The sequence below is a fragment of the Phyllostomus hastatus genome, unplaced genomic scaffold (genome assembly GCF_019186645.2).
Source record: "Phyllostomus hastatus isolate PE091 unplaced genomic scaffold, TTU_PhHast_1.1 phas_contig_40, whole genome shotgun sequence".
NCBI classification, from domain to species: Eukaryota; Metazoa; Chordata; class Mammalia; order Chiroptera; family Phyllostomidae; genus Phyllostomus; species Phyllostomus hastatus.
Window position 1 is genome coordinate 94,204,713 of NW_025333872.1, and position 12,552 is coordinate 94,217,264.

At 62.8% G+C, this 12,552-nt stretch overlaps 1 protein-coding gene across 8 annotated transcripts in view; it reads left to right on the plus strand.

Annotated features, from left to right (window-relative positions):
• The window catches only part of SYNJ2 (synaptojanin 2), a 79,691-nt gene that overhangs the window by 44,729 nt on the left and 22,410 nt on the right, over nucleotides 1–12,552 (plus strand). For 7 of the 8 annotated variants that reach the window (XM_045844105.1, XM_045844108.1, XM_045844109.1 and 4 more), the window contains 7 exons: nucleotides 2,923–3,019; nucleotides 5,222–5,394; nucleotides 6,601–6,682; nucleotides 7,400–7,549; nucleotides 7,659–7,824; nucleotides 10,054–10,245; nucleotides 11,942–12,023. In XM_045844105.1, the coding sequence (XP_045700061.1) occupies nucleotides 2,923–3,019; nucleotides 5,222–5,394; nucleotides 6,601–6,682; nucleotides 7,400–7,549; nucleotides 7,659–7,824; nucleotides 10,054–10,245; nucleotides 11,942–12,023 (942 nt within the window). The remainder of the gene's footprint in view (nucleotides 1–2,922; nucleotides 3,020–5,221; nucleotides 5,395–6,600; nucleotides 6,683–7,399; nucleotides 7,550–7,658; nucleotides 7,825–10,053; nucleotides 10,246–11,941; nucleotides 12,024–12,552) is intronic. The other variant, XM_045844106.1, reaches the window with a different exon arrangement.

A 12,552-nucleotide genomic window follows, 5' to 3' on the forward strand; every position in this document is an offset into this window, starting at 1 on the left:
TGAATCACCATACGCCTTCCTGAGGCCACACGCCCTTTTGCAGGCAGCAACCGCTTCAGATTCAGGCTTCCAGCCACCCCCTTTCCCAGGTGTGCGCCTAGCTGGGAGGCGGGGCCAGCTCTGAGCCCTCTCCGGCCCCTGCGGACGGGGCTGCTGTCACTGCAGAGCAGTTTGGGAGTGTGTGTTTGGGAGTAAGGTCACGGGTGTCTCCAGCAGACCACGATGGAGCGCTGTGGGTCCCCAGGGAGCAGGGCCATGTCACCCCTGCAGGGTCGCCCCAGGTCTCTGGGACTTCACAGGGCCGTGAAGAGAGTCTCTCCGTTCTTTGGTGTGTCTGGTCCAGAGTGAGTCCCTCCGCCCGCCCTCGCACCAGAGCCCTCCCCGTGGGTAGCTCTGATACCCACAGAAGTGCTCGTTGTCAGAGTCATACTGGCCCCTGCGTTACACACTGTCACTCTGTCCTCTGTCTGCCACGCTGGGGGAAGGGGGTGCTTTGAGCAGGCCATGGGCTGTGACTGCAGCGTCGTGCAGTTCGATGACAGTGGTAGCCCCCCACTAGGCGGTGCCCCGTGTCACCCCCAGGGGACAGTGAAGCCAGTCCATCCGCCCGCCCTCCCTTTGCGTGGGTTTAACTGTCGGTCCCTCCGCTATGCCCAGCTGGAGGAGGATGCGCCAGAGGGAACTGTGACTCCTCACTGTCCCAAAAATCTCCCAGCTTCCCGAGGTGCTCCCTGTGGCAGTAGCAGCTGGGTAGAAAGTGTAAAAAAAAAAAAAAAGACCCTAGTGCGCAGAGCCACCAAGGCCAGGGGGAGGGAGCCTTACTCTCGCTGCCCTTGGAGTGGACTCCGAGACGCTGTCCCTTAGAGCCAGTGAAATGAGTCTTTCGATTTATCAATAATCAATATTTCAATTTATCAATAAATCGAAAGGAGAACCAACTCCCACGTGACAGCACCGGACTTGTCACGGTCCCCCACCTTGTTAGTCCTCGTGCCCGTCCTTCACGGGAGGAGGATTACTTAGCTTCGTGGTGCAGATGACGGGACTGGCTCAGAGCGGGGACCACTTGTGACCAGGGCTGTTTGGGGCTGGTGGCGTGAGTGACAACGAGTTGTGGTGTTTCTTTCGGAGCCTTGGAGTTTGGAGCCAGCGGGGGTGTGCATGCCGGCCTCGGTCAGGGGGGCGTCGGACATCAGCCTTGGTTCTGATACACTGCGCTGTGGCTCGGTCTCGGCTCGGGTGCGTGGCCGCAGTGGGCTTCCTCACATTCCACCCCCCAGTCAAGGCTGCCGTCTCAGTGCCGGGCAGCTCAGGCGTCCCTCCAGAGCGGAGCCTGCTGTTGGGTCCACGCGCCAGGCCTCAGGTCAGGACGCCCCTTCCCTGGGCAGGCAGACCCCACAGAGCAGGCGGAAGGGCCAGGCTGTGCATGTTCTGTTTTTTTTTCTGGCAGCCTCACCCTGGGCTGCCGGAGCTCCCTGGAGATGGAGCGCAGCCTGCCGGAGCCCCTGAGTCCCCCGATCTCGCCCGTCCCTCCGTCTCCCCCGGAGGGACTGTGGGGAGGGCAGGGCTGCCCGGAGCACTGCTCCGGGGAAGGCCGTCCACACACAGGCAGGCGTCCTCAACTGGTCAGCCCAGAAGCGCAAACTGCCCACTTCCGAATCCTGTCCTTCTGCCCAGTGCTGCCCCCCAGAGGTAGTGAGAGAGTGTCTCTGCTCTAGCGGGGGATGACCAGGCCCTGGCCGGTGGGGCCCAGCGGGCTGGCGCGTTGTCCTGTAACTGAAGGGTTGCAGGTCCGGTTCCCGGGGTGAGGGGGCTCGCACGGGGGGCAGGCAGTCAGTGTCTCTCTCTCACATCCATGTTTCTCTCTCCCTTCCTCTCCCCAAAAGCAATGAAAAAACTGCCCTCTGGTGAGGATTTGTTACAAAGTCTTCTTGGTCATAATTTTTTTAATTTCTTGATAAAATAAACATTGCAGAAATTTAGAAAATAATGAACTGTTTAAAGAAGAAAAAAATTGAAATGACATAAAAATCCCATCCCTTTTAACATGACAGTATGTTATCTTCTGGTCTTTTTTCCGTATTTAGGTGTAAAAAATGGTCCCTATTAAATTAGTTTTCTGTCTGCTTTTTACATTGCCTCCTTTTCCTATGCTTTTATGAATACGACATTTAAACATTTCTATCATTAACATTGTAAAATTACTTTTCAGAAGTTGGTGATAAGAGATATTATAACCTCCCCCTAATATTTCAACATGGATATTTTTAAAATGGTCTCTGCTGTGCCAGTAACTTTCCTGAAGACCGAAATGTTGCTGTGCCGGCCCAGTTGGGTTAAACCTCATAAACAGCAGCACTCAGATAACCGTCGGGCCCCGGGGCGGCCCGCTGCGCTCCCGGGCTCTCGTTCTCGGGACCCACGGTGTGCCCAGTGGGGCGGAGCGGTGTCACAGATACGCCCGTGGCGTTTCGAAGGCTCCGTCCAAATGAGGCCAAGCCAGCTGTCCTAGATGCGATGGGGTGCTTCATAGAAAGTCCTTCCTCTGGTGCGCTGGGTTTATTTATTCCTTTTATTTTTTAAAGATTTTATTCTTTTATTTTTAGAAAGGGAGACAGAGAGAAAAAAACATCAGTATGTGGTTGCCTCTCACGCACCCCTACAGGGGGACCTGGCCTGCAACCCAGGCATGTGCCCTGACCGGGAATCGAACCGGCGACCCTGTGCTTCACAGGCTGGCACTCAATCCGCTGAGTCACACCAGCCAGGGCAGTTTATTTATTCTTGGCCGGAGCCCTTCATGCGGAGGCTTGCACCGGAACCGAGTGCCCGGCGAGCCCTTTCTACCCGCTCTCCCCCCGCAGGCGGGGCCGTCTGTGTCCTGAGGGCGCGGGGTCACCGTGCGGCCCTGCTCTGTTGCAGGCATATGGTCCTGCTGAAGGAGCAGTATGGGCAGCAAGTGGTCGTGAACCTGCTGGGGAGCAGGGGTGGTGAGGAGGTACTCAACAGAGCCTTCAAGGTAAGCACGCAGGGCGTGGGCGTGGGGTGGACAGGGTCAGGGTCAGGGTGGGGGGGGCAGCTGGGGTCCCTGCTCTCTGGAGGCGGGCTCCCTGGCGGGGCAGGGGGTGGGGAGGGTGGCTGCAAACCACATTGCAGATCTCACCAGAGCTCCAGCACCAGGCGATTTGGGCTCCTGACCCGATGGCCGGGAGAATTTGCTCAGAGTCAAAACAGGTCGCCTTCATCTCTGGCTGCATTTCCTGCAGAGCCTCCCGCTGGGTGGGCGTGCACACACACTCACACGCGTGTGCACGAACCTTTGGGCTTCCCCCCCCACGCACCCCTGACCTGCTCAGAAGCCCGAGCCCCCCATCTTCTTGCTCTGGCCAGCTGCCGGCCGCCCCTCCTGGCAGCTCGCACGAGCCCCCGCAGGGCACTGTGCCACAAGTGGCCCTTCAGAGCCCCCGGCGGGTTTAAGACAAGCAACTTGCACGATTCCCGCCTGCCAGCCTGGAGCCCTCCATCCTTCCATCCTTGTTTGGGCCGTCCCTGGCTCGGCCTCCTGTGCCCGTGGGCTCCCTGGGGCTCCCCGGCCTGGGCTCGGGGGCCTGTGGGGAGAAACCCTGGGCCAGGGAGGAAGCAGTTGGAGTAAGAGCCCCTCTTCCCGCTTCCCCTCTGGCTGCCGCCGCCCTGGTCCCTACTGTTCCCTGAGCTCCTGTCTGTGTCCAGTCCTCTGCGTCAGGGACAAGCTCCAGAAGGGGCCTCCCCAGCCCTTGTCCAATCCCCCACGGCCCCCACTGAATGGAGAAAAGCCCTCTGGCCGTTTCCAGACCAGGGACGCCCCCGATGGAGAGTTCAAAGTCAGACCTCACCTCAGGAGCAGTGGAGTTCGCTGTCCCCCTGACCCCTGACCCCTGGCCCCTGGCGAGCTGAACCCCGCCAGGTGCCCACTTCACTCTGCCCAGGAAAGCCTGGACGTGGAGCAGACTCTCCATTTGGCCAGACCTGCTTTTCCTGTTTGGTTGTTGCTACTGGCAACGCGATTGCGAAATATCTCCCTTCCACCCGTATCTTGGCAGCTTCTTGTAAGGAAAAGAAAAAGGGGGGAAGCAAGGAAAGAAAAACCTCAAGAATCCCTCTTCCCTTCATGCCTTGAGATACAGGGAAGGGGTGTCCCCAGCACCTGTCAGCTGCGGCAAGTGCCTCCTGCGCCCACGGGCTCTTCTGTCACAAGAGGGGCTGGGGACACAGCGGCCCCACGGCGCAGGCCGGGGAGGGCAGGCTGCTGGGCAGGGAGGAGGCAGGAGGCCCGACCGGGTGTCAGGTGGAGCCGGCTCCCGCCGCCGCCCGTCAGCCCTGTAATGCCGAGGTCCCCACGCCTGCCTGCCGCCATCGGGGCCCAGGGGGACGAGGGGCTCACTCCAGAGCGTAAAGCCACGAAGCAACACGCTGTTTAGTTCGCTGTTTAGTTCAGTGGACTCGATTTTCAGAGCAGGACTCTCCGGACGGATGGTGGCCCCCGGGCATCGGTTTGCGCACAGGGTGCTTTGAGTCATGGGGCCAGGCAGCCGGAAGTCCTTCCAGTCCTTCAGAGTCATTCAGAGTCATTAGACGCTCTGGGCTGGTCTGAGCCCAGGCCGTGGGGGTGGGTGGGGCGGGGCAGGGGGCGGGGCCTGAGCCGGGCCTCTGGGAAGGCTGCCAGGTCGCCTCTGCCAGGAGCACCCAGAGGCCCTCCGGGGAGGCTCAGCCCGGCCTGGAGGCTTGAGCTTGTCTGGATGGGACTGGTCACCAGGCAACGGAGAGCTGGGTTACGAGCTCCCAGCCTGCTGCTCGGCCCTCGCGCCTCAGGGGCCCGCGGCACTCGGTGCCCGAGGACACAGAGCCCCTCCCCTCACCAGCACCTGGGAGAGCCCTGCGGCGGGAGGGCAATGCTGCAGCGGGGCTGGGGGCTTCCCGGGCGAGCCCCACCTGCCCTGGCCGTCTTCTGCCCAGGCTGGACCCTCTCTGCAGGCAAGATGCTCCTCGTGGGCCCGTGCGTTTGCTCCGTGCCAGCCTTTCGGGGTCGGGGCTGGTGACCCACTCGGGCCACCGTGCGCCGTGAGGCTGGACCGTGGGCTCCACCGAGCGGTGGGTCCGGCCACTCCGACTGCAGCGGCGAGAGGTTTGCTGTCCCTGTCCTGCCTCCCTGGTCCCCTGCCACGCTCCCCCTCTCCCCTTCCAGAAGTTGCTCTGGGCTTCCTGCCACGCCGGCGACACGCCTATGATCAACTTTGACTTCCACCAGTTTGCCAAAGGCGGGAAGCTCGAGAAGTTGGAGAACCTCCTGAGGCCCCAGCTGCAGCTCCACTGGGATGACTTCGACGTGTTCACCAAGGGCGAGGGGGTGAGTCCACGGTGAGTCTCCGGGCGGGGCCGGGCTGGGGCCGGGCCGCGGGCGGACTGGGGCGCCCTGCCACTGGCGAGGGGCGCAGGCTCGGGGACGGAGCCGTCTCCAGTTCCGGCCCCTCCGTTCCCTCCCACGGTCAGATGTGCTGTTGAATTGTGTGAGCAGGCAGTGAGGCATGCTAGGGGGCCCAGTCAAGGGGCCTGGGTTGCCACGTAGAGCCACGGTAACCACGTAACTTTGTCCAGGCCATGACAAAAACCCCTGAGGGTGGAGGGGAGCCGCCGGCGTCATCCCCATCGCGTGGTAAAGCCGGGGTGCTCGTTCCCCTGCCCGGAGCTCGGCAGGAAAAGGAGACCCAGCGTCTGCGCATCGCAACGCGGTCGCGCCGCCTCACCCCCAGGTTCTGTGTTCGCCATGGTGCCTGCTCACGAAAGTTTGTCCGTGGCCCCAAATCCACACTCACAGCGCGTTCTCAGACGCGCTCAGAACGGAGACAGCTCCGTCGCCCAGGGCGCCCGTCCTCAGCGGGCTCTGCCGGTCTGCTCAGCTCTCTGCCGCCGCCGCCGGTGCCCCTCTTGCTACCTCAGTGCCGCGTCTTCATGCGTTTCGTGCATTTTGTGGGCAGTTTCTCTGTCCAGAGCAGCCCCCAGTGCAGCGGTGGGGGCTGTCAAGGGACCCTCAGCGCGGGGAGGGCGGGGCATGCCTCGACGGAGAAGATGTGAGCGAGAGGGGGTGCCCTTGGCGGCAAGTTCAGTGTTAACGAGGGAGCAGCACGTGCTCAGTGAGGTGTCTTGGAACAGAAGCGCCCACCGGCGAGGTTCTGGGTCGATCGGTGGATGGGAAAGTGGGACCAGCGGCTCGCGGGGGCCTGGCCCAGACCTCCCCCAGGAGCAGCGGCCCGGCGTCTGCGTGCGTGCCTGTGGTCCAGTTCCCTGGGTGTCCACGGCGACTTTCAAAAATGTGACTCCAGGGCAGTCGCCTGCGGGAGGGGACTGTGTTTCCAGGGCCCCCGGTGCCCGGGCGGCCGAGCATGTGCCCTGGGGTGTGCCTGCCACCCAGCAGTGCCGGGCTCCGCCGGGACAAAGACGGGGTCCCCGCGAGCTGCTAAGGAGGGGCACGCGCCGTTGGCGGGGTCTCCTGTCAGACACGTGCTCCCGCCGTGGCTGCTGCCCCAAACACGACCTGTCACCGCTGACGTCTCGCCGTCCCCCAAGTTTTCAGAAAGGCACCCTGCGCATGAACTGCCTCGACTGCCTGGACCGGACCAACGCCGTGCAGAGCTTCATCGCACTCGAGGTCTGTCCCTGCCGCGGCCCGGGGCCCCCTGCGTCGCTCCCCGGCCCCCAGCCAGTGGGGCCCGGTGGGGGCGTCCCTGGGCTCGTGGTCTCGCTGTGGGGAGGTGGGACCCCTGGGCTCGCGGTCTCGCCGTGGGGAGGTGGGACCCCTGGGTTCGCGGTCTCGCTGTGGGGAGGTGGGACCGGGGCGCCAGGCGTCTGTCTGCAGGGAGGGTCCCTGGGGGCTGGGCTGCCCCTGGCCCACCCGTAGGCACACCTGCCGTGCGTCTCAGACGTGGAGGCCCAGGGGCACCCCGGGGACCTGTGGGTCTAGAAGGCCTGTTGTGAGCGAACCGCGGGGCTGATGACATGAGCCTGGCATGAGGCCTCGGCGGGAAGCCCTGGTCTGTCCGTGTGCCTGGTGGTCTCTCCTGGCTCCCTGCTCGCAGGAGGCCTGGGGTCCAAGGACCGCCCTGGCTTCCCGTCCAGCCCCCTCCCTGGTGGTGGGGCGCAGGCGTGGGGAGTACGGGGGTCAGAGGAGGGCCGGGTGGGATGGTAAAGATAAAGTGGGGGCCCCATCCTGTGCCGCAAAGGTTCCTCCTCTTGCTCGGGGGGGGCGCAGGGTGCTCCACCGTCTGCCGAGTAAGGAACCCACGACCCACATGCTGATGTGAGCAGGCGGCTGTGGGGGGCTTCCAGGTGAGAGGTCAGCGACAGCTGCCCCTTACCCCTCCCCCAGGTCCTCCACCTGCAGCTCGAGAGCCTGCGGCTGAATTCCAAGCCCATTGCCGACCGCTTTGGGGAGTCCTTCAGAGCCATGTGGTCCCTGAACGGGCACAGCCTGAGCAAGATGTTCACGGGCAGCCGGGCCCTGGAGGGCAAGGCCAAGGTGGGGGCGGGCCGAGGGGCACGGGGGGGTGGGGGGGGGGAGGCTGGGGCCGGGGCAGGGGCTGGCCGGCGTGGGCGCCTCTCACGGCCTGTGGGCCGGCTCCCGGCAGGTGGGGAAGCTGAAGGACGGGGCCCGGTCCGTGTCTCGCACCATCCAGTCCAACTTCTTCGACGGGGTGAAGCAGGAGGCCATCAGGCTGCTGCTGGTCGGGGACGTCTGCGCCGAGGAGTCCGCGGACAGAGGGAGGGTGCTTCTGGACAACGCAGCCCTGCTGGGTACGGGGGGGCCCTCTCCGCCCGCGGGAGGGTGGGGGCGCCCGGCTGCCCCGCCACGCAGAGGGGGTGGGTGTCGGGGGGTGGGGAGATGCTAGCCAGCCCTTCCCGCCGCCCTCACGCAATCCCGGGGGGCCAGTGGCAGACCCTCCCCTGAGCCTTGGGCCAGACGGAGGGAGCGCCTCTGCTCTGCACTTGGCTGTCACCTGAGCTTGACCTGTTAACCCAAGCAGCCTGCAGCTGTGTTCTGTCCTCTTTTGTGAGATGGTCAGTCACGGGCGGCCACGAGAGGAGGCAGAGGAGGGGCTCCAGAGAAACAGAGTCCTTTATGCCCATGGGTGCTGGGGAGGGGGCGGGGCGGGCAAAGGGGGACAATGGTCCGGTGATGGGCGGGAACCAGACTTTGGGGGTGAGCACACATTGGTGGATGCGGATGGTGAGTCACAGTGTTGCCCCCTGGAACTTATATAACGTCATTAGCCAGCGTTACCTCGATTAAAAAAAAAAGTAATTTAAGAAAGAAAAGAGCATTGGCTAATCCCCGGAGGGGCAGTGTCTCCCCAGACAGAAAGAATTTTTGGGCTCTCAGACGTCAACACACACGTGTACAGTAAAAATACGCGTGCAGTCCCAGCTGCCAGCGTGTGTTCCGGGTGCCCGGGCTTTCTGGCCTCGAGCGGGAGCCCACTCTCGTGTTTCTTAGTTCAGACTCTGTTTCCCCATCAGGCGGAGTCCGTGTACTATTCTAGAAGCGTCGGTGTCTATGAACGCCAGCTCACACCAGAGACTCGCTCTCGCCCTAGTGCATGGGTCCTTGGTCCCTTTGCCAGATGTCTTTTGTGCCAGCGAGCCCCCCCCACCCCCAGGGGGCAGCGTCCTGCCTCCTTCCGGCCCCGGGGCCCTGTGAGAGTGGAGGCAGCAGGAGCGCCCTCTGCAGGGGGTGGGGGCTCACGGTTCTGTCTGCAGCCAGAGGTTTCTTCTGCTTTTTGAAAAGTGGGACATAATTGACACGTCGTATTAGTTTCAGGCGCTCGTCGCAAGGATTCAATGTTTATAGGTATCAGAAAAGATCTCCACAGTTTGCCTGGTTAACGCCCATCACCATACAGAAGTGCAAAAATGTTTTTCTTGGGACGCAAACGGTTAAGATCTCCTCTTAGCAACAGTCCCAAAGAGGTCACCACGTTGCCCGTGACACCCCCAGGACTCATTTGTCTTCTGTTCTTTGACCCCCTTCACCCACCCACCCCCAGCCCCACCTCTGGCAGCCGCCAGTGTGTTCTATGAGTTTGTATCTATGAGTTTGTAGGTAATTTGTGGGGTTTCTCTTTGGGGGGGGTTAGATATCATAAATAAGTGAGCTAGAGGTTTCTTTTGGAAAATTTTGATAGCATCTCATTTCCCAGAGCCTATACAATTTTAGGAGGAGAGGGGGAGGCAAGGCATTTTTCCTCATGAGTCTTAAGTTCTGTTTTAGAAAGTTTTGTTGTTGTCAAAAAATTAATTTGCCCTCGTGTAAGATGGTTTCACAGCTCTTGTGTACTTCCCCTCTCCCGTGGGGGGCTCGTCCGTGGCTTCAGGGGGCCCGGGCGGCATCTGTGTCTGTCCCCGCGGGAGGAAGGGCGGCCCGGGGGGAAAGCTGGAGGGAGCACTGGGCAGGACAGCGAGTCTCGTGGGGCAGCACGGGAGACGGGACGTAGATTTGGGTGAAGTCACTAGCTTGGAGAAGGGGACGTGTTTTGGAGAGCTAGGGATGGGCGTGGGTCAGAGTAACGGTTTTTTAAAGCCTTGAGGAGAGACTAGGTTCAGACAAAACATGGGCGTGCAGGATGGAAGGTGGAGAATGCACGATGGGAGTAAGATATTTATGGTTTTAGTTATTTAAAACAGCATATCACAGTGCCTCCTCCCTTAAATCCCACCCACCACCCCCTGCCCCGGGCCGTGGAGGGGATGCTGAATGGGTGAGATGCTGTGGCCTGGTGTCGCCGCCTCTGTGGCCCTGGCTGGGGACCAGGTGTGGACAGGGGCTCCCTAGTCCTGCGTTTTCTGGACTCCTCAGCCAGAGTGCCGCAGCAGGGCATCCTGGCCATGGTGGGCGGCGGCAGCCTCTTGCGACCACGGCCCGCGTCCACAGCACAGGTGGCCGCGTCCTGCAGGCAGAGACCCCGTCCAAGTCTCTGGAGGACGCAGGCCGACGCCCCTCTGTGCGCCCCCCCCCCCCCCCCGCAGTGACTCCCAGGATCCTGAGGGCGATGCTGGAGCGGCAGTCGGAGTTCACGCGCCTCAAGCAGATCCGCGTCGCCGTGGGGACCTGGAACGTGAACGGTGGGAAGCAGTTCAGGAGCAACCTCCTGGGGACGGCCGAGCTGGCCGACTGGCTGCTGGACTCGCCCAGGCTCTCGGGCGCCGCCGAGCCCCAGGGTGAGCGCCGTGGGGCCCTCGGGCTGGCCTTTCCGGGGGGCGGCCGACTTGTGGAACTCGGGGTTTGGCGTTCTCGCTCCACCTCTGCAGAGCACGCCTGGCCAGTTAACGGTCTGACGCCTTCTCTCGTCCAGGCGTTTGGAAAGGCCGTCAGAGCGGTGGATCTGTCTCCTCTCCTCACACAGGCAGAGTTCGCGGTTTTCGGTTTTGGCTTTTAGAACCTCTTGTTTGAGGAGGGCGAGCTGCCTTCTGGAAGAGCCGGGCCAGGGGTCGCGTCCCTGCTGGCCAAGGACGCCTGTCCCGGCCTCGCCCCAGCCGACCGTGCGTCTCTGTGACAGCCGCTCCAGGTGGTCACGACCTCGAGCTCCTTTTAAGGAGGAGATAACTCCAGATCTGACAGCCCACCTGTTGTCTTCGGGCTTGCTAGGGCATAGCGAAGGGGCTCAGAACTCAGGACTTGAAGGATGTGTCGATTTGCTCCCGTTGACCCGGTGGCCTTGCTCCCTGCGGCTTCCCTGGGTCCTGGAGCAGACTGGCGACCCCGTTCTCTGAGCCGCGCGCGTGTCAGCAGGTCCCTTCCCCGCGGTGGCAGGCACAGGTCGCACCCCCTTGCTGCCTGGGCGGGCAGGGTAGCTCGAGTCCGCAGTGCGGGGTCGCTGGGACTGACTGCCCCCCCCCCCCGGCAGGCCCTGCATGGGCCGAGAGCATGAGCACCCCCCGGGCCCAAGAGACTCCCCCCAGTTTTGCTAAAATGGCCAGTCTTCCCTGGCCCGCAGGAAGGGGGGGCGGGGCTGGGGGGGGCTGACACAAGCTGGCTCTCACTGTGCAGGGGGCTTTGAGGGACAGAGGGCTGGCCAGGGCTCCCGCCAACAGTCGCCACGCTCAGGAGCGAGAAGGAGCTGCAGTGACAGTTGCCCAGCAGATCAGAGGAACAGTGTTTTTTCTTTAAAAAATAAAAAAGGAAGGAAGGAAACTCTATGCCAGTCAGGCTCGCGGTTCCTGGCTGGGCTGCGTGGACAGCAGGAAAGGACGCTGACAGCCTGGCACTGGGGACGGAGTGGGAGTGGGGGGTGGGGGGCGGAATTACAGGCTCCTGCTGGCTGGGGCCGCTGAGTGTCGGCGGGATGCGACTGGAGGGGCAGCCGGTGGCTGCAGGGTTCCTGTCCGAGGGGACAGAAGGAACGCCTCTCCCCTGCTGTTTCCTGTGAGCCAGGAGCGTCTTTAGCAGGTGTCATCCGAGCTCCAGCCCACAGCCCACAGCCCACAGTGGGGCTTGTTTTCCCTTCTCTGAGATGGCCCCCAGAGCAGGCGGTCCAGCAGGACCACCCAGTCAGCCATTAGCCTCGAAAGCTGGGCCACTGGCCCACTGGCCGGGCTCAGACAAACATGAGACAGGGCCTGCCCCTGTCACCTGGGGTCTGGCTGGGGGGATGGCGAGATGCCCCTGGCAGTGGGACTTCCACGTGTGGCCTCTGATTGACGCTTCGGGACCCCTGTGAGGTGCAGTCACGTGCCCGAGAATGTAGACAGGGAAAGGCCCAGTGCACAGTGGGAGCCAGGAGAAGGTGGGCCCCGTGGACTGGATGAGGGCCCCCGGGCAGCGGGACAGCTGGGCCCACAGGCCCACGCACTGCCCCACGCCCCAGCCAGCACAGCCTTGGTGGGCCTGACTCCTTTATCTGCCGCCTGCCCCCAGATGACAGCAGCCCAGCAGACATCTTTGCCGTGGGGTTCGAGGAGATGGTGGAGCTGAGCGCAGGGAATATCGTCAATGCCAGGTAAGCGGCCGGGTGCCGGGGTGCAGAAGAGTGACGTGAAAACCACCGAGACCAGAGCTTCCCGAGCCAGGTGCGGGGCCACAGCCGCCTGGGTCTGAACCTGCCGACCTCGCCCCTCGCTGTGGAGGGACCGCCGACCGCCCTCTCCCCAACCTCTGTCCTCTTTCCCTGCTAACTGCGGGAATGGAAGTGGGGTGGGTTCCCGAGCACGCTCTCTGGGGAGCTGTCCGGCCAGGTGTGCAGGCTGCGTCCGGCTGGGAGCTGGCAGGCGGCCTGGAGGGTGCGGCTGCTGAGTCACGTTCCCGGGAGAGGCCAGAAGGCAGGAGTGTGGGCGGAGGCCCCTCTCTGCCCTCCACCGCTGGATTCGCACCGCGAGTAAAGTCAGCCAGCACTCTTCTTGCCGGACCCGCTGCGGCTTTATTTCAGGAACTTCCTGAACAAACAATAAAACCCGACTCTGCAGAGCTCTCAGGAGCCGGGGCCCTCGGCTGGGCCCCAGGCGGCAGGGCTGGGGACTGCGTGTCTAATG